Here is a 21,985-nt window from a genome sequence, read left to right on the forward strand (position 1 = left end):
TTTTCACGGCATGGCAACAACTCTTCCTCTTCTCTAAAGTAGCGCAACATGGCCCCGCCCCCTTTGTTGCATGTTCCCGGGGGCGGGGTTTATGTAAATTTCAGGTTTTGTGACGTCACGAACCCGGGAAGAAGCTTGTTGTAGTCCCTACCAGCCGTTTTTGTAGGCATTAAACTGCCATAATTTTTTTTTAAAGTGACGTGACATGTGGCCAAGTATGGTGACCCATACTTGGAATTAGTAAAAGACGATATCTCCGTTTGCAATGAACGTTCAGCGTCGTAACTTTCCAGATATAGTTTATGCTCAAACAGCAACATTACACGCTAACTAACGTTAAAAAAGTGAAATCACAATCAGCCACCCCTTTAATTTTACAACAAGTATCCGATTCCTGACCTTAAAGGGGTCATCGGATGCCCATTTTCCACAAGTTGATATGTCGCATTCATCGTGAAACTTGTTAATTAGCATATTATTAGGAAAGGCGATTTGCAAAGATTCATTAAAAATCTTATACTCACTTCTTCTGGAAGTGAGGTTGGATCACGACTGATTCGCACAAACATAGACGCATTTATGTAGATCGAGGCGCATTCCCTTCAAAAACAAACGTAATCCACTGCGTCTTCAGTGGCTCAGATGTCGGGAGTAAATGATGACGTTGTGTACACACACTGCCAACACATTTCATTTCAAACAACTTGTAAAAGTGCATGTAGCATCCGATGACCCCTTTAAGTATCCGATTCTGGAATTGGCATTGATTTTCGATTCCCGACCCTGTGTGTGAGTGAATCTCACCTGGTAGAAGTTGGGCCAGTATGTGCTGATGGCGAGCTCCACCTGGCTCCAGCTGCGTCGGGCCGGTCCAGACGTGTTCCACACAGGCAAACCCATGGGGCTGTTGTTCTCCTTGATGTAGACGTTCAGATGTCCAGGCCGTCCTCCCTCTCGTACCGCCACGTAATACTGGAAAATGACGCAGTGCGTGTCGTTCTCCTTCAGCTGCGGCATGAAGAGCAAAGCCTTCTGACCCGCGAACCGAGCCGTTGAGTTCACCATCATGAACGCAGAACCTGTGGACGATAAACCCCAAATAAATGATAAACCCAGTCATTCTCTGCACTTCTGGACTGTTGGATTGTCAGTCGAGTGAGTTACTGTGAATGAAACGTATTGCGTTCTGACCAGTGTTGGGAGTAACGCATTACAAAAGTAACGATATTACAGTAGTATATTACTTTTTGCTGTAATGCAGTAATATAACGCATTACTAATAAAATTTGGATAATATTATTACTCGTTACAATCTCAGTAACGCACGTTACAACAACATATTTTAACTCAAAATTAAGTGGTGAATTTATTTACCAACACCACAAAACAGTACCAGACAATAAATTCCAACACCACAAAACAGCACCAGACAATAAATTCCTCGGGTAAAATACTTTGTCTAGCCTATTTCCTGTTGCTGTAATTCGATGGTTGAGATGACTGAGACGGATTCTACATTTGTGAGATGGGCATACTGCGGGGTCGGAGAAGTGAAAGAATGCGGCGGACGAGCAACAAATTAAGTTTAACTAAAAATAACAATCTGTTTTTATTAAATCATAGTCTACATATAAAAGGAATTAATACGCGAAATATATATTGACTTAAATCATTAACAGATTAACAAAACTAAAGAAAAAAGTAAAATATGCTGCTGACCTTGGTTAATTTTTGTGGCGCGGCGCTCTGCAAAAGTTCACGGAAAGGAAACCGAGATGACAAGCGCATCCTAAAATAAAAGTAAACACATTGCAGTTTCGAAGGATCTGTATGACCAACAATTACGGAGTAGGCTATTTTATGTTTCCGCTGATCGATCACGCCGGCGCCTCACTCAAATACATCGCGAATATAGAAACATGGATTCGTGCCGAATGATAGAGGCGGCTGCATGAGAACAAAGGCGTTTGCTTTCAGTTTCCCTTTAAATTAATTCGTTTTGGCTTGTTTAGCAATTTATATTTTTCATTCTTGTTTTGTTCTGAATAGGCTACAGTTCAATTTAAAGGATTTGTTGTGGAGTGAGGAGAACTAAAATAGCCTATAGACTTGCTATTGTGTTTATTGCTTGTTCATTAGGGCCTAAAACATTCCGCTTTATTTACCGCTATTATTTCTGAATGTAATTGCGGTTTGTGCTTGAAAGTGAAAGTAACTCAAAAGTAACTCAAAAGTAGTGTAACACATTACAATTCAGAGACAGTAATATTGTAATGTAACTAATTACTTTCAAAAGGCAGTAATAAGTAATATATAATGTATTACATTTTGGAAGTAACTTGCCCAGCACTGTATATATTTATACTTTTGAAAAAAAGCACATTTATTCACTATGCTGACACTACAACTGGCCATAATGTTTAAAATATTGACAAATTATTTTATTATATAGTCAAAAGATGAAATTATGATTTGTATATAACATTTTAACTGTCAGCAAGGAGTAGGAAGGAGTTGTACATTTTATTCCATAGCATTTTAAGTGTCATTTCCACCACAGAATACACAGAACAAGATGGTGGAAATTACACTGTGGGGAAAATGCATTACTTTCAGAAAAAAATTGACAATTCGCCTGGAATTGACCTGATTTTGAAAGTGCCCATAGCTGAAGAAACACCCTTAAATGAAATCACAAAGATTCATTTATTTGTGAACACACTCATGCATAATTATGAAAGTATGCCTTCTTCAGTTTCCTCAAAAGCTCTATCCAATCTTCTACCATTCAGAATACAGAACACTGCTAGATTTTCAAAATGAGCTGAAAATTACGAGAGCAAATGTGCAAATGAGGTTTTTGCATGGCAGTAAAGGAGTTTCCCAATATTATATAAATCACAAGGGTCAAGTTTCTCTCCTATGGATATCCATGGCTACATGGATAGCGTGGAACTTCCACTGGTATGGTAATCTTTTCATATCATTCCAGCACAGTGGGGAGTTACAGGAATTCCCCCTGTCTCTGGCTGTGTGGGGGACTCATTCATACTGAATAGGGCTTTTGTTGCCCCCTTGCCTCTACAGCCCCTGCTCCACCATTAGCCCCCCTCTTTGACATGGAGAGAGGCCATCCTGCCTGGACTCATCCTTAGTGGTCCTTAGCCCTCGTCTCTTGCTTTTCATATGTTATTATGTTTCCGCTGATCGATCACGCCGGCGCCTCACTCAAATACATCGCGAATATAGAAACATGGATTCGTGCCGAATGATAGAGGCGGCTGCATGAGAACAAAGGCGTTTGCTTTCAGTTTCCCTTTAAATTAATTCGTTTTGGCTTGTTTAGCAATTTATATTTTTCATTCTTGTTTTGTTCTGAATAGGCTACAGTTCAATTTAAAGGATTTGTTGTGGAGTGAGGAGAACTAAAATAGCCTATAGACTTGCTATTGTGTTTATTGCTTGTTCATTAGGGCCTATAACATTCCGCTTTATTTACTGTTATTATTTCTGAATGTAATTGCGGTTTGTGCTTGAAAGTGAAAGTAATTCAAAAGTAGTGTAACGCATTAAAATTCAGAGACTGTAATAATGTAATGTAACTAATTACTTTCAAAAGGCAGTAATAAGTAATATATAATGTATTACATTTGGGAAGTAACTTGCCCAACACTGGTTCTGAAACACTTTTGAGTTGTAAAACTGTCCAAAACGTTTCATGATTTTTTACTGTACATTTCTGCCATATGGACATCAAATTGAGATAGCCACCACTGATAAGCTGCTACTAAATATAATGTAGAAACTTGAATTTTCTGTAAAGCTGCTTGCTTTGCAGCGATTTGTATCGTTGAAATTGAAAGTAACTCAAAAGTAACTCAAAAGTAGTGTAACACATTACAATTCAGAGACAGTAATATTGTAATGTAACTAATTACTTTCAAAAGGCAGTAATAAGTAATATATAATGTATTACATTTGGGAAGTAACTTGCCCAACACTGGTTCTGAAACACTTTTGAGTTGTAAAACTGTCCAAAACGTTTCATGATTTTTTACTGTACATTTCTGCCATATGGACATCAAATTGAGATAGCCACCACTGATAAGCTGCTACTAAATATAATGTAGAAACTTGAATTTTCTGTAAAGCTGCTTGCTTTGCAGCGATTTGTATCGTGAAAAGCACTATACAGATAAACTTGAATTGAACTGAATTACAATACACATTTTGTATATTTTTATTTAAATAACAACAACAATACTATTTAACATGTTATAATTATTTTATAATTTAATTATAATATTTCTTATTTTATTTATTTTTTATATGTTCTGTTTTCACTTTAATTTTAGTCAAAGCTTTAGTAATTTTGTTGTGTGTTTTTGTGCTGTTTAAAAAAATATGTTTATATAGTTTTTATTATTTTTATATCAGTTCTAGTTTTAGTTATTTTAATATATTTACTACAAGTTAAACAAAAAAAAGTTACCTTGGGAACTAGCTGAAAATAAGTTTAAGACTTTATTTGAGAAATTACAAAAATATATAATAAAATAATAATAATAAAATAAAATAATAAAAATAATAATAATAATTTTATTTGAGAAATTACAAAAATATAATAATAATAATAATAATAATAATGATAATTTTATTTTAGAAATGACAAAAATCGAATAATATTAAGAAGAAAATTTTATTTTAGAAATTACAAATACATAAATAAATAAATTTGTTAAAACTTTAAATCACAAATTTTAATCAGAAAAAAATAAATCACAATTAGAGCCTTTTTCTCTCAAAAGCAGCAGATACCTGTGGTTTTGTGGCGAATGAACTTGGGTCATGACATGATTATTGCGTGTTCAGACCCGTGACGAACATGTTCAGAGAGCAGATGAGTGAGTCTCACCGTCACACACGGCTGTGTTTATCAGACATATGGAATATATTAATGTGTTTATCAACACGTTCAAATCAGCGCAGTGACGGTAATTGATTAAAGAGGAGCCACTTCATTAAGGGAGCAGCTTAATTCATCTTAAATGATACATTTCTACAAATCTGATGAAGAAACAAATTCATCCTAATCTCGGATAAACTGTTGGCTGATCTATTCCTTTAATAAATCTAGAATAATCTATAGAAACATCACACATCATCAAACGTTCAGCTGCTTCTGAACAGCATTATTAACTGAGAATAAGAGCACTTTATATATTTACTCTCTCTGATATGTTGTTGAATTAGTTCTGAATGAGGCTGTGATTTAAAGTTGTGTTAATCAGTGTAGAGTCTCAGCGCTCCGTCCATCAGTTCAGCCTAACGAGCTCTTCCTGTCTGTGGAATAATTAGCCAGGACTGTAATGAGTGTGTTTGTAGAGCTCCACGACTTCTCCTCCTTCACAATAGTGCATTCGGCCCAATTAGCACCGCGTCTGATGAAGACCAGCGGCTCAACAAGCTCAGCTTCTGATTGGACGAGAGACACGAGTCTGCACTAACGACCCGCTGCACATCACATGACCCCATACTTTACAATACGGTCTCATTCGTTAACATTTGTTAATGCATTACTTAACATTAACTATGAGCAATATGTGTTTCACATTAATGAACCCTTGTTACGTTAATCACATTATATGTAATTTTACTGTAAAATACTGTCAATTTTTATTTTTTTTTCCTGCAAATAAAAAACATAAATTAACTTACAGTTTAGTCAATTAACAAATTTTACTGTTGAATTTTATTGTAAAACTTACAAACACATTTTGGCAACACTTTACAATGAGGTTTTATTTGTTAGTTAAACACATTAGTTAATATATGAACTAATAATAAACAACACTCCTGGTTGATGTTTAATTTCAACAAAACTTCTTAGTTGATGTTAATTTCAACATATAAAATTATAAAATCACAAATTATTTTGTATTTAAATTAAATATTTGTGTTTAAATAATTCAAAATTAAAGGAATAAAAATAAATAGAATCCTTTTAGTTAATAAAATATTTTTGTTACCTAACATTAACAAAGCTTAATGTGATGTAAAAATTGTTTAGTTTATTTAGTTAGTTTAGTTTATTTTCTTATATAGCACATTTCTACTGCCTTCGGAGTAGCCCAAAGTGCTGTTCAATGGATTCAATAAATAAATAAATAAATGATGGTTTGTAAATGACGTCCGCTGGATGGATGGATGGATTATATAGTTAATATATTTACTAATGTTAACAAACCTTATTGTAACATATTTTTGTTGTCCAACATTGGCAAGACTATTAAATGTTGTTAAAAAAATACATTTTACTAACTAGTCATAAATTGAGTCTTTAATGTAAAGTGTTACTGATATTTTGATAACATTTTACAATCAGACCCCATTAGTTAACATTATCTAACATTAACAAACTATCTATCTATCTATCTATCTATCTATCTGTCTGTCTGTCTGTCTGTCTGTCTGTCTATCTATCTATCTGTCTGTCTCTCTGTCTGTCTGTCTGTCTGTCTATCTGTCTGTCTATGTCTATCTATCTATCTGTCTATCTGTCTGTCTGTCTGTCTGTCTATATATCTGTCCGTCTGTCTGTCTGTCTGTCTATCTGTCTGTCTATCTGTCTGTCTATCTATCTGTCTATCTATCTGTCTATATATCTGTCTGTCTGTCTGTCTATCTATCTGTCTATCTATCTATCTGAGCCCGGAATCACCCGAGAGCCACTTAGACATTCAGCCCCGTGCGGGTCACATAAAACATCGTCCGCGTTCAGTCCCAGTAAAGCAAGAGCCGCTTCCGATACCGCGACGAATGTGGGCTTGAGCAGAGGCTGCGGCTGAACACTGGAAAAACACGCCCCCGTCACGGTCCGTGAGCCCGGTTCTAGTGACGAATCCAACGGGAGTTTTTTCAATGCAACGTTGTTGAACTTTAGTCTTTGCAGTGGCGTGACCCTTTGGGCCATTCTGATACTAACGACAGTTTGTCTTGCACTTGCACTGTGATCCGTTTGCAGCTCTGCTCAAGAACATAATCCTTTGATGGATTAATGACTCAACACTGAGCACACAGAAAACCACACCAAATCTATCTATCTATCTATCTATCTATCTATCTATCTATCTATCTATCTGTCTGTATGTCTGTCTGTCTGTCTATCTGTCTATATATCTATCTATCTGTCTATATATCTGTATATATATCTGTCTCTGTCTGTCTGTCTGTCTGTCTGTCAATCTGTCTATATATCTGTCTATATGTCTGTCTGTCTGTCTGTCTATATATCTGTCTCTGTCTGTCTATCTGTCTGTCTATCTGTCTCTGTCTGTCTGTCTGTCTGTCTGTCCGTCTGTGTCTGTGTCTGTATCTTTCTTTCTTTCTGTCTGTATCTGTCTGTCTGTCTGTCTGTATCTGTCTGTGTTTGTTTGTCTGTCTGTCTGTCTGTCTGTGTCTGTATCTGTCTGTCTGTCTGTCTGTCTGTCTGTCTGTGTGTGTGTCTGTATCTCTCTATCTCTGTCTCTGTCTATCTATCTGTCTATATATCTGTCTGTCTATCTGTCTGTCTCTCTGTCTATCTATCTGTCTATATATGTCTATCTATCTGTCTGTCTGTCTGTCTGTCTGTCTATCTATCTGTCTATATATCTGTCTATCTATCTATCTATCTATCTATCTATCTATCTATCTATCTATAATGATGTGATGATAACAATAAGATGGCTAAGCTACTGTACCAAATAATGCTGTCCATTTGCCCAACATCCACAGTCTTCAGCTAATACGCATGCTCCTCCGCTGAGCATGAAGCCATCGTCACACTCACAGCGCTCCTCACATATCCCACAAGACCCTGTAGCATCCTGGCTGGAGCAGGTCTTAGGGCAGCCGCTGGCACAGGCGTTATTGTGGCTGTGAGGGCCACACGCCACAGCTAAAAAAGAAACCCGAAGAATAAAACATAAACAATCTGACTTATAGATTCACAATATGTTTCTCAGTGCCTTTGTGGTTTGTAATGGAAAGTTACGGGTCAGCTGGTGAAGGTGTGGGAGATGATTAATTAATAACCAGTCACTATGTCTAGTACTTCTGTGTGGGTTGTTAGGTGGAGACCGCACTACTGATTACAGAGAGGTCTGAGATAGGCCATTTGCTCAACAGTGGCTCAAATCAGGTAATCTGATCTGACATGTCAAGCCTTAATTTATATTTATGATTAGCCTAATAATACTGGCAGTACTCGAATCGCTTGTCTCTATTGTTTCATAGATTTGGGTGGAGAGGAGATACTAAGGCTTTAAACTAATATTGAAGGTCGGATGCATTTTGATAGATTTCTCTGTCTGTCTGTCTATCTGTCTGTATATCTGTCTCTGTCTATCTATCTATCTATCTATCTATTTCTCTGTCTGTCTGTCTGTCTGTATATCTGTCTCTGTCTATCTATCTATATATCTGTCTATCTATCTCTCAATGTTTGTACAGATTATTTTTTACAAATAAAGATCGGTGTATCAGTCGTGAATCGTGTGTCTGATTCAGCATCATGCGTGTCGTTTCGTTTTTTTTTTTATCATTTAGTCATTTAAAGATTTAATAAACACGCTTCATGTGCCAAAGTCCAGCTGCTGCAAGAGTCCTGAATGAAAGTGTAGTTTAATTTGAGCTTGTCTGCCAGTTCCTCACACAAACGAGCGAGACGATCTGCTGGTGTAAAACACGTCTGAAGGTGAAAGCATTACCTGCACAGAAGCTTCATCTCAGCCCTGCTGCACCTGATGCTTCATTAGAGCATGCTGGGATAGCGGCAGCTCGTCACACTAACGCCTGAGCTAATTAAACAGAGTCCGGACACGCCGGGCATCACACGACATTATTAAAAGAGACGTGTGTTCACATATGTGAGAGATTTCTAATAATCAGAGACATCTGAATACAGTGCAGCCTGAAATAACGACACAGATCATTAACGAGAACAGCGATGATTAAACTAAAGCCTCGCACTCTGACAGTTCTGAATGGTTAATTTTATCAATGTGCTTTCAAACCAAACCAATCAAACATTCTAATGAACTTGCTTGTGCAAAGTAACAAGCATGTGTACTCAATCCTAAAATAATACTCGTGCAACACAATACATTGAAATGCATTACTTCTAAGAATACTCTTGCAAAAGAGTAGATGTAGTATATCAGATAATGCTTTAAAACACCTTAGTAGTACCATAGTATTGTACACATCTAAAACTACAATAGAATTTTAATGGTATGATGTTGAAAACAAATAGTATTAATACTGTGAATAGCTATAAATATATAAAGAAAAAGAAATTAATAAATGAATAAAATATTTTGCAAATAATTATGTTATGTAAATAACATTTTAAATAAATACTTAGTTTAATAAATAAATATTTATATTTTATTTAGTCAATTAATGGTGCATATCCAAATAAATAAATAATGTTTTATGCAAATAATATTTCAATAAATATGCATGTCCAAATAAATATAAAAAAATATTATTTTATTTATTTTAAATAAATATGTAGTTTAAGAAACATGTTTATTATTTCATTTAGTAAATTAATTGTGAATATCCAAATAACTAACTTACTAACTTTCTAAATAAATAAACATTTAGTTTAATAAATATTAACCAAATACATTATTTATGTTTATTAAACAAAATAAATAAACTGACTTGAAGCATTGTTTCCCAAACTCGATGTCATGAAAGTTGATGAAAAATTAATAAATCATTATTTAAAATGTACATGATTTGAATATTTTTATTATTTAAGAAATATGCATAAATATAAAATAAATACAACCAAACAAAACACTTTTTTTTTTTTTTTTTTAAAGAGTATTTCAGCTTTGCATCCCAGAAATACATTTTCAATTGCATTCACATTGAAATCAGCTATTTTAAATTGTAATAATATTTCACATTTCACTGTATATTTGAACAAATGAATGCAGCCTTGTTGAGCAGAAAAAAACAGTAGTGTATATATTTATTGTAAGTAAATATCTCAGGTCAAAGGCATTCGGCTGACAATAACGTTTGGGAATCCCTGATTTAAAGTGAATTGAATCAGCATATAGGTGTAGATGTGATTAATCTGAGCTGAATAATTATCAGAAATCATCAAAGTCGACAGGCTTTTACATTCATTGGGCTGCGAGCGACGGCTGTAATTTCCAGTAATGACTGGCGCTCATTATTCTGTTCACACTCGGGTCCTGAACCCTGTGAAAATCATTATGTGGCAGAAACGGGAAGGAAGGGGCCGCTCTTTAAACTCAAACCCTCCAGGTCTCATTTGCTAATAAAACCTGGCGAGGTCAAAGCCCGAGAAAAAGCCCGGCGGCGCCTCGCAAATGTCAATGCAGACAAGCCTATTCTCACATTGCGCCACCAATCAAAAACCCTCTCGCTGTGAGAGTTCGCCGGAAAAAACCCGCAAGAAAAGAGCAGGAAAAATAATAGCGAATGAGCCGGGCCGCTTTTGTCTGCCTCCAACAATGAGGACGGAAAAAACGTCATTCTATCTGTCTGTCTGGCAAATGAAAGCTGAAGAACTTTCATAAACTCTGAGGAAAGGCTTTTCTGTCTGTCGGCTAATTGGCCAGCAGCGGCGCTTCGTGACGCGATCAGCCGCTCCCACACGTTTTAATGACTTTATCCACCGTAAAGTCACCATGAACGCCGGCTAATTAATTCAGAGTCATGTGATGAGTTTGCCAGTCAGACAGGAGATTCTCGGGTTATTATATGAAGAGTTTATTTGCAAAAACAGAAAACTCAAAACTTATGTTTGTATTGTGCTTTATTGTGTTAGTTGTATTTAGCTGTATTTTGTAACCTAATCAAAATAACCCAACTGCAGTTCGATTAACAGAATGAAAAAACATGATTTTTGAAAATGGTTAAAAATGGAGTTATCTGCTTTTGCAAATGAACTCTTCATATCTAGATGAAAGGGTACAGGGAAAGACTTTTATTTTTTCTAGAATTACAGTAAGTCCGTAAGCATGAGTTATGATGTTATTAAATTATCAAAAAACATTATTATTATTATAAGTAGACGCAGATTAGTAATAATTATGTTTTTTTCAAATGTTTTTGAAAGAAGGTTCTTCTAAGGGTTCAATTTTATTTTTAAAAAAATACAGTAAAAATTATGAAATATTATTTTAATGTAAAACAGCTGTTTTCTATGTGAATATCTGTTAAACTGTAATGTATTTCTGTGATGCGCAGCTGTATTTTCAGCAACATTACTCCAGTCTTCAGTGTCACATGATCTTCAGAAATCATTCTATGCTGATTTTCAAATCTGAATATAAACATATTTGTTCATTTTCAATTAATTAATTTTTAAAATGTATATTAAATACATTTATTTATAATTTATGTTATTTGAAATGTCTATAACTTTAAATTGTTATAAATGACTTTTTTATTTTATTTAAAATAAAATGTTAATTTCCTTAATTACATTATTAGTTTACAATTCATTTATATTAAAATACTATATTAATTTCAATTTCATAAAAATAGTCCCAGCTGTGGCTCTCAAATTCATGAATTAAAATGTCATATGAATAATTACAAATTATTTAATTGTAATTAAAAATAAAAATGTATTTCAAGTTTAAAAAAAAAATACTAAGTTCCTTATTTAACATTTCTGGTGATTATCAATGTTGAAAAGTTCCCAATATTTTTGTAGAAACTGTTATACATTTTATTTTCCAGGATTCACAGATGTATAGAAAGTTCAGAAAAACAGCATTTATTTGAAATAGAAATCTTTTGTAACATTAGAAATGTCTTTACTGTCACTTTTGATCAATTTAATGCATAAAAGTATTAATTTCTTTCAAATATTACTTGCCTCAAACTTTTGAATGGAAGCAGCACGACTGTTTTCAACATTGCTAATAATCAGAAATGTTTCTTGAGCAGCAAATCAGAATATTAGAATGATTTCTGAAGATCATGTGACACTGAAGACTGGAGTAATGATGCTGAAAATACAGCTGCGTATCACAGACATAAATTACAGTTTAACAGATATTCACATAGAAATCAGTTATTTTACATTGTAATAATATTTCACAATTTTTACTGTATTTTTTATCAAATAAATGCAGCTTCGGTGAGCAAGAGAATCTTACCAAGCCCAAACTTTTGGGTGATACTCCAAAAACAGACTTTATTTTGGTTAACCTTTTTCTCCAAGAGTTTTTATCGTCAGACTGAAGCAGAAGGACACTATCCTCTGTCCTATAATCATATAACGGGGTGGTTTCTGTCCCGTCTGACTTTCTATCGGCACAAACACTCGTCAGAGCTGCGAATGCGGCAAACGTAATTAGTGTGTTGTGGCCTGATGCTAATGACGGATTCCTGAGGGACGTCATGTGATTGAAGTTCTGATTTAATTCCTGCTGTTCTTCACACTTCAAGACAGAATAAACGTCTCTGCGCTCAACCCGCAACAACAGATGCTTTCCATCCGCGCTCTTACTGTACACACAACACTTAACTCAGTTAATGAGGCTGTGAAAACAAATAACATCGCAGATCAGACTTCATTAGGAAAAATACGGATTTCACCGCTTTTGATCTTGAGAGACGAATATTCTGGATTTCTGTCAGTTTTGCCTGCACACATTTTCAACTCTTTCAAACTTTACACACAAATCCAAGAATTGCACACACAAAATGCAAAATGCATCACATCTCTTGCACTGCATTCAAAATATCACAAACACATCTCAAAAGCAAACATTTGCAAACACCTTTTCCATAATATTTCCTGTTAGATTTGTGTGTGTTACATAGAGAATTGTGTGTTGTGTTTTGCAAAATGAAATTGAAAACTGAGTCAAAGGCTGAGTATTAGTGTATGGTTTTGCAGATTTGGTGTGTGCTTCTGCTGTTTGAGTGTCAGCTTTCAGAAACTGTGTGACAAGGAAAGATTTTGTGTGCAAGCAGTTGACTAAAAAAAACATTAAAAAAAAAGATACATTTATCTGAGAAGCAACATGGCATAACATATTACGAGCTTTTTAAACAGACGTTATGTATTTTTAATAAGAGTTTTTTTTCCTTCTAATTTTGACCCTTTCACAAGTGTAAACTAGAAAGTTTAGACGTTTTCATTGAAAACCAGTCAAAAAGATGAATTGTATAGAATGTATAGATATTTGAACTAAAAGCAAGACTCCTGAAGAATATGAGATTCTGCGGTGTTGTTGGTTGTGACGAGTAAAGTGAGTTTGACTGAACGATGGAGAGGAAGTCTGTCGGATCTCCTCCTCTTCCTCACTGGACTCATTCAGAGAGCAGGACGCCACTAATTACCCAGAAGTCCTCAGGCTCGGCGAGGGGGGTGGAGTATCCCAGCACTGAGGACCCACACACAATCACTTTCCATGCAAATCAGAGATGTGAGACGAGCTCCAGCATCAATTCACACTCACACACGTGAAAAGATAAGCAATCGAACACACACGGATCAGCACGAGGACTACTGATACATCAATATTCTTCAGTGGAGTCACATTTATTTCTACAGCGCTTCATACACTAGATTGATTTAAAGCAGCTTTACTGTAATAAACAGGAAAATATTGTAGAAAATAGTGTCCATATTGACAAATTCAGCAATTATGAACACTTCAGCTGTAAAGCAGCTCTACAGAAGACAATTGTCACGTTGCTACTGTGAGGGAGCACGGAGCGAGGAGAACATCAAAAATGAGATTTTAATGACATCGAGGGAACCAGGAAAACACACATAGCAGGAGATGTATACACATACAGACATTCAATACCGGACGACTAAACAATGAAAAACACAGGGCTTAAGTACTCTGAACTAAATGGGGAACACCTGGAAATAATGACATAATAAACATAGGAAACACCTGGGACAAATGAACCTATTCAGGGAACAGGAAGACCAAATAAGGGCATAAACATAACATGGAGCACGTGGGGAACAAAACTCAAGACATCTGTTTCAAGACAGAAACAGAGTCTGATATAACGCCCCCCTCCGGAAGGCGTGTCCTCACGCCATATAACATCCAATGGGGAGGGGGGTGGGCACTCTGGAGGTCCCTCACGTGGGGAACAAAACACAACACAAGACAGAAACAGAGCCTGACAACAATAGAGTCATTATTCAGATCAGTTCAGTTCAAAATTTTGTTCCAATCCAATACTGTCAGTCAGGGTTATCATAGTTAACTAAAACTAAAACTGAAACTGAAACTAAAACCATAAAAAAAGTTACTTGAAATAAAATAAAAAGCTTTCAAGGCAACATTTCTCATTTTAATTTAAATTTACTAATTTGACATACACCTTCCAGGTGCACCCTAGACACATCATCAGTGATGTTTACCTGGGGTCATCGGGTGTTTCGGGTCTTTCAACATCATACACCCTCGCCCAGGTGACCCAGCCAGGGGTGATCAGTCCCCGACTTGTGTCTAGGTAGCTTGTGTAGTCCACGGATCGCCCCTTTTGATCCACAGCCATCTTGATGCCTTCTCCGCGGCATCCGTGATGTTCATGATGGCTTTATTCTTGTGCAGTCCCCTGATTCCCAAGAGCTTGAGGGCCCCGCACAATGACTGGCCGGCAAACCCTCGGCAGCCAACCTCAATGGGGAGGCAGCGGGTCTTCCATCCCCTGTTACGGCATTCACCTGTCAACTCCTCATACTTGGCTCTCTTCCATTCAAATGCCTCTTCCATCCGGTCTTCCCAGGGCACAGTCAATTCCAGTAGAACCACCTGCCTTGATGATTCTGAAAATAGGACCATGTCAGGCCTAAGTGTGGTCGTGGCGATGGTTTCTGGAAATCTGAGCTGCCTTCCCAGGTCAACCTTTAGCTGCCAGTCTCGAGCTGTTGTTAGAAGTCCCCCCGCTGAGTTCCTGCTCCCTTGTGGTTTCTCTCCCGCCTTAACAAATGTGACTGTGTGCTGTACTGGCTGTTGGTGCTTGCTGAGACAGATTCCGGTACTGATGGTTCCAGCAATTACCCTTAGCACCTGGTCGTGGCGCCACCGATAACGTCCCTCTCCCAGCGCCTTAGAGCAACAACTTAATATGTGCTCCAGGGATCCTCTTTTTTGGCACAGGAGGCATGCAGGGGTGTCTTTCAGGCCCCATGAGAAGAGGTTATTTGGACTGGGGAGGACATCGTAGACTGATTGGATAAGGAACTGGATCCGGTATGGCTCTGCTTTCCACAGCTCAGTCCACGAGATCTTTCGGTCCATTGCTTGTTCCCACTCAAGAACAACAAACAAAAACTACTAAAAATGACAAATAAAATAATAATAATAATAATAATAATAATAATACAATTACTAAAACTTTAACTGAAAACAGAACATATAAAATAAAAACTCATTCTAAATATTAATAAAAACTATAGTAGTATTTCAATGATACTAAAAAACATCCCTGGTGTCAGTGCAGTTAAATAGATAATATTACTGTCTTTATAACCCCTTTCAGCCTTTTAATGATTTTTAGTACTTCGATATTTAAGTAAATACTGTGAATTTTTTTAATGAAAAATACTAGATTAAAAACAATAAAAATAATAATGGCCACTAAACTTTAACATTAACTGAATAAATAATGAGATTTATTCATTTTCAGTCATGTGCATCAGTGACAAACAAACAAACATGCATCCAGGAACATGAATTATTAAAGTAAATGGAGATGATCTTGATTTCATGTTGAATTTGTGACCCTGGAGCACAAAACCAGTCATAAGGGTCAGTTTTTGGAAATTTAGATTTATACATCATCTGAAAGCTGAATAAATAAGCTTTCCATCGATGTATGGTTTGTTAGGATAGGACAATATTTAATTATCTGGAATCTGAGGGTGCAAAAAAATCTAAATATTTAGAAAATCACCCTTAAAGTTGTCCAAATTAAGTTCTTCGCAAAGCATATTACTAATCAAAAATTAAGTTTTGATATATTTACGGTAGGAAATTGACAAAATATCTTCATGGAACATGATCTTTACTTAATATCCTAATGATTTTTGGCATAAAAGAAAAATTGATAATTTTGACCCATACAATGTATTGTGGGCTATTGCTACAAATATACCTGTGCTGCTTATGATTGCTTTTGTGCTCCAGGCTCACATATATGTTTAAACTGAATCTTGAAGCTAATCTAAATGACAAGATGTTCACAAAACTCAAATGGCAAAATAAAAAGCACATTAGATAAAAAACAAACATGTAGGAAATATTCAATATATTGGCCAGCACTATCAGGCTAAAACACACACAAACAAGTAAGCACTCGATTACGCATCACATTACACAGGAAAACAATATGCATTCATTCTCGAGCGGCGTCTCCATTAGTCTGATTCCTGAGGTGCTGTCAGTCCCAGTGTCTTCGTCTCAAATCAAATGAGAGGCGATCAATGCCGCATTAAAGAGAGAGAGAGACGCTCCAAATACGGGAAAAGCATCTTAATGACTTCCAATACGCCACCGCTAGAGGAAAGACGCTTTAATTCAAATAGATTTGCCTGTTTTGATATAAAAATTCATTCCCAGAGCTTCTGTCTTTCCTCCATTAGCTGATATCGAGCGCCAGCCGCTTTTACCGTAATGCAAGCGATAACTGGCTGGTTACTGGTGGAAGGTTTCCTCGGAGGACCGAGGGTTGATTCTGCTGGGTTTATTCTCTAATAAAGTGCGGTAGTGATCGCACACCATCTCAGCCCATGATTCCCTCCACAGAGATTTCAAACAGTCCTCAATAAAGAGCTCAAACCAACCAAACCCAGCAGATTACACCGTTTCATTCTGCATGTGAAGTCATGCAATCAAAACCACCCACAACTCAACCATTACGAGCATAAAAACCACCAATTGTGAAGTTGAATTCAAATATGCACAGATATATAAGCAGTTTGAGAGTGATTCGCAGTCGTGCTACTGATTTCTACTGACGGATGGAGATTATTTCAGGATTATGGATAGTAAAACAGCAAATATCATCAGTGACCTCAAGGAAAGACGGCCTAGAAATGTTTATATGTTTAAAAATTCCCCATGATTTTTACTTTTACTTTTAGAACAAAACAGTGCTCGATAACCCTAAAATATGTTCAATTATAAAATTAAATACAATTTAAGGATAAATGAAAGGAAACACAATATGTTTTCTTATGGTAAATGTCTAGAGAGCAGACAATGAGTTGTATTAGTGACACTTTAAAGTTTGAAAATACAACTTACAACAGAACTCCACCACTTTTTAATGAATTTTGATTCTTAAAAAAAAAAATGCTAAAGCTTGAATTGCTCTGATTCAATCTACTAGACTTTTACTTAACTTCTGTAGCAAAAAATGTGATGTTCCGTATTTTTTTCCGTTTCAATTTTCTAAATCAAAATTAAGAAGTGTTGTTTTCTGAGAAACTGAACAAAATGAAATGAGTTTATGATTAAAACAAGAACCGATATAGGGTCAGAAAATAAACTTAATTTAAAAGAAAAACAACTCTTTCACACCCCACTGACAGATATCTTTTTCATGTTTTAAGCATAAACTCATTTCATTTTGCATCTCAAGTAAATGTTTCTTGATGTTTTTGTAGTGTATGCATTACTTTTAATGAATTTAAAATGTTCCGTTCTGATTTAAAACCTATTTAAGGTCTTTATTTGTGGGTAAATTAAGACTTTAAGAGCTTTTTAAGACCCCAAGGAACTCTCGATTTAATCCTCATAATGCATTCATGCCCATTTTGATCCAGAAGAGAATCATAACAATTTCTACAAAATACATAGTTTTTATTAAGGGAACAAAACTTTGAAAATACACATTAACACCATCAAAATACACATTTATTTTTATTTTCAGATTTTTTCAGTTATTTTTTAAGAGATATAATCATTACAAAAAAAAAAGTTTAGCATTTTGGGTTTATTATTCTGAGACCCATCACAAAGCCATTGCAATAAAACGTAATAAAATAAACTTAATTCAAAGAAAAAAGTAAGATGATTTTTTCCAACCCCATTGGCAGATATTTTATTATACTTGTTCTGAGCAAAAATACACATGATTTTTCATCATTTTTGGATCATGCTTGGTACTTTCACGGTCAAAAGCGAACAAAGACTTGAAATGTGTGTTGTTTTTTCTCTCTCAGGAAAATCAATGTAATATAATTTTTAAAATAATTTTTGATTATTATATATTTTTTTTTATTATTATTTAGAATTTTGAGGGGATTGTATGATACTACGCAATATTTATAAAATCTTTATGAGCAATTTTTTTCCACGGTCACTTTTGACCGCCAAGTCTTACTTTTTTTATTTCCGACCTTTAACATATCCAAATCATGTCCGTGATTTTTTTGTGTGTTCACATAGCTACTGCGAAAAAAGCCACCAACTTTCTCCCCATTCTGATATAGCAAAAAAAAGTAAAAATTCAAAACGTACATTTTCCAGCCGAAGAGGCCCATTGAGAAGCTTGACCTTCATCAGTACAGATGAACGACTGTCAGGAAGCCACAATCAAGCAAGAACCTCCACTAATCGATCAGTGATTGATCAATGCGACGGTCTCACCTGGCGGCACCCATGGGTCCAGCGAAGGCTTTTCACTGGTGTTGATCTGCTCCCAGTCCAGATCATCGTCTCGCCCTTGGCTGTATCCGCAGGACGAGAAGGGCTTCTCGAAGTCACAATCTCCTGAAACAAAAGGACAGACATTTATATTATCAGCGCTTTTCCCATTACCGTGGCCTGGAAATGAAAGATTCCTCCTCCTCGGTTCTTTCCGTCATGATGTGGCCGCTCCTAATGCAATATGCCAAACAGCAGCAGCGCTTAAACCGAGATGGAGAGCGATTCGAAGCGAACGCGCGGCACAACACATATATTACCATCATTAGCTGCGCCGCATACCAATTTCACAATGACAGAAATTAAGTGTCCAAACTCTATCATCGTTAAACGCTGGGCTGCCGCCGCGCCAGCAAGCATAAATGTGATTCATTTCACAGCGGCGTGCGAGCAGACTTCCCCTTCATATCATCCACCGTCAGCTCTCATTCATCCTAATTCTCCTCGCGGGACGCACAATGCCGACCGTCATCTGTGCTTTTAATTCCTGCAATAAACAGGTGAGAATGAACAGAGGAACACATTAAAATTGAACGGATTCTGTGGCTCTTTGACTGTCAAACACTGATGTTTTTGGTTGCACATCCCAACCAGACGGGCTCAACCGTGGTTTAGTAAGAGTTTGTTGTAGGACTATCTGTTGCACACTGCAAAAATAAGATTTTTTTTTTTTACTTATTTGCATTGCTTTCCAGTACAAATATCTAAGTATTCTCGAATCAATATACACTTACTGTAGAAGCAAAATTACTTTATATGATATTGCATCGTTTTCTGAAAAATGCATCAAAATCATTTGAGTTATTAACAAATATCTGCCAATGTGGTTATTCAAAGTGAAAATTATTTTTCTGCCCCCATTGCCAGATATTTTATTACCCTTGTTTTGAGCAAAAACTCACTTAATTTTGATAAATTTGTCAGAAAATAAGACTTAGGTCATTTTATAGTAAATGGAAAATAACAGAAAATAAGTCATTTTTTAAATGTAAAGGTATCTTGATTTAACCCTCATAACGCATTCAGGTGCATTTTGACAGGAAGAGATACATCAAAAAAACATAGTTTTTAGTAAGGGAATGGCATTTTGCAAATGATTTAAGAATGTATTTATTTGTGTATTTAGTTATTTGATTTTTTATTTTTTTTTACAATAAGTTTTTAAGATATATATCTTTCAAAAAAAGATTGGGTCATTTTTGAACCGGGTATGTATGGAGCACAATTAGTGTCAAAAATGTAAAATTTGGAAAATTGTACGTGGAGTTATAGTAGTGCCAAAAACCTTTTAAAAACAAATGCAGCCTTTTCCCCATTTCTCACACACTTTTGAACTGAATTTTGTTGATGAACATGAATATGTATGTCAATTGATTAACCACTGCAGCATGAAAAACTGATCACTTTTTTCACCTAAAACTGAAAGTTTATGCAATTAAAATCACATTACTTTGTTTGAAAACTTTTTAGAGTGATATTTATTTATTTATTTATTTATTGTTAGAAATAAATATGTATGTTTTATAGATTTGGACTGTTTTTGAGCAAATATGAGTTAAAAAAAATTCAAAGGAATTTAATCAAATTATGCCCTTATAAATGTATTGCAATGATTTATTCAAATCAAAATTGGTTCAAGTGGAATTTGAAATTTCAAAGAATTTCAAATTTCTTTCTTTTTTTTAAAGGGGTAAATGCAGTAATAATGTGGTAACATTCAAAATTATTTCACATTCACTCATTAATGAGAAGTTGCTGATTAGATAGAATATGGTTTTAATTGAAAAATAGAGAGTTTTCAAGATTCTTCGGATCCAAACGGATCTGGAATGTGAAAATAGTCTACAGATTTTGCATGCATTAAGAAAATTTAGACATTAGCACCGGAAAATAATACAGAAACACTGAGGAAAAACATAATTTCTTTGCAGTGCAACTAACTAGCTGCTTTAAACATCAAAACTTCACCTTTAATGTAAAAAGTCTAGCTGTGCATCATTGAATGTCAATGTCAAAGTCAGATTTATTGATATAGCACGGCATAAATTGAAAGTGCTTTACAACAATAAACACAAAGCCCTAAAAGAATAAAACTGCTCTTGAATGTAAGCATATTTTACTGTAAATTCAGAGCTTTAACTGAAGCTCGGCCGTGACTGATGGACCGCTGCAGAACTACGACCAGCGTCCGAGTGAAATGAATGTTTAAGGCTGTAATTATGGGTAAACAGAAACGAACAGGTGCGAGGAAACGATTATTGGCACACTTTTAGCCCCTTTGCTTATCAGCGCTGCACTGAGATTTATTCTGAGTGCATCTGAACGAGCCGACGCAAGGCCAAAAGTTCTGTGCACTCCAGAGCAAATGGAAAATAATGGTAAAATAAATGAATATTTCAGGACGCGGCGCTGCAGTACTCGCAAACTCACTGTAAATCAACACAGGAACTGCTACACACACACACACACACACAAATCAGCAACCAAACACACCCATTTAACACACACACACCTTCCTCTGTGCACAAATGCACCATAATGCTTGCATAAACAAGAAAAGCAGAAAAACACCTTTTACATGCCAGATCTGATCAATCACTCTGTGTGTGTGTGTGTTCACAACCCTTTTTATTTCCATAATGAGTGTATGCAACAATACAGAGTAGGATGTATACTGTAGAACATGGGCGTTGCTAGGCCACTTTTAGGGGGGCTGAAAGTGACTACTCAGCCCCCCTAAAAATTTTGCGATCAGCTCCATAAACTGTACATGAATTCGTGATCGCCTCAGTCCCCTTTAAATTTCATATGAATACAGCGGCAGATTCGGCTCCTCCCCGTCTTTCAGTGCGTTCTTCAATAAGCTGACCGTGGCGGCGCAGAGCGAGAAACAGGGGGCAAGGTGTGTGTTTATCGATAGATTGTTATAATATCTGCAACTGTGCAGTTCTTTGTCATAAATACAGTTTACAAAATATCACGGGGGAGCAATCGGTTCCCCATCTACTGTAAAATTTCGCTGCGTTTCCTCATCACACTACAGCTGTTTCCTCCAGCAAAAATGAAACCGCATACTTTATGAAATGATCACGTTGCCATTTTCATTTGAAAATTTGACTTTCAATATAATATAATACATATTACAGTGCATGTGCAAAGAGGTTTGCATACTTGAGCTAAAGAAAGAGGGTTGTACTAGAAAAGCAAACAGTAAAATGTTGTGTTTGTAACTACAGTAAACAGGTGTGTGTGTG

At 35.8% G+C, this 21,985-nt stretch overlaps 1 protein-coding gene across 1 annotated transcript in view; it reads right to left on the reverse strand.

The window, feature by feature from the left end:
- The window catches only part of LOC107704472 (receptor-type tyrosine-protein phosphatase mu-like), a gene marked incomplete at its 3' end in the record, with an annotated part of 101,046 nt that overhangs the window by 16,260 nt on the left and 62,801 nt on the right, over positions 1–21,985 (reverse strand). Inside the window, exons 2-3 of the mRNA XM_016507402.1 lie at positions 18,675–18,797; positions 805–1,079 (exon numbers count right to left, since the gene is read on the reverse strand). Coding sequence (XP_016362888.1) covers positions 805–1,079; positions 18,675–18,797 — 398 coding nt within the window. The remainder of the gene's footprint in view (positions 1–804; positions 1,080–18,674; positions 18,798–21,985) is intronic.

The sequence above is a fragment of the Sinocyclocheilus anshuiensis genome, unplaced genomic scaffold (genome assembly GCF_001515605.1).
Source record: "Sinocyclocheilus anshuiensis isolate Anshui unplaced genomic scaffold, SAMN03320099.WGS_v1.1 scaffold1922, whole genome shotgun sequence".
NCBI classification, from domain to species: Eukaryota; Metazoa; Chordata; class Actinopteri; order Cypriniformes; family Cyprinidae; genus Sinocyclocheilus; species Sinocyclocheilus anshuiensis.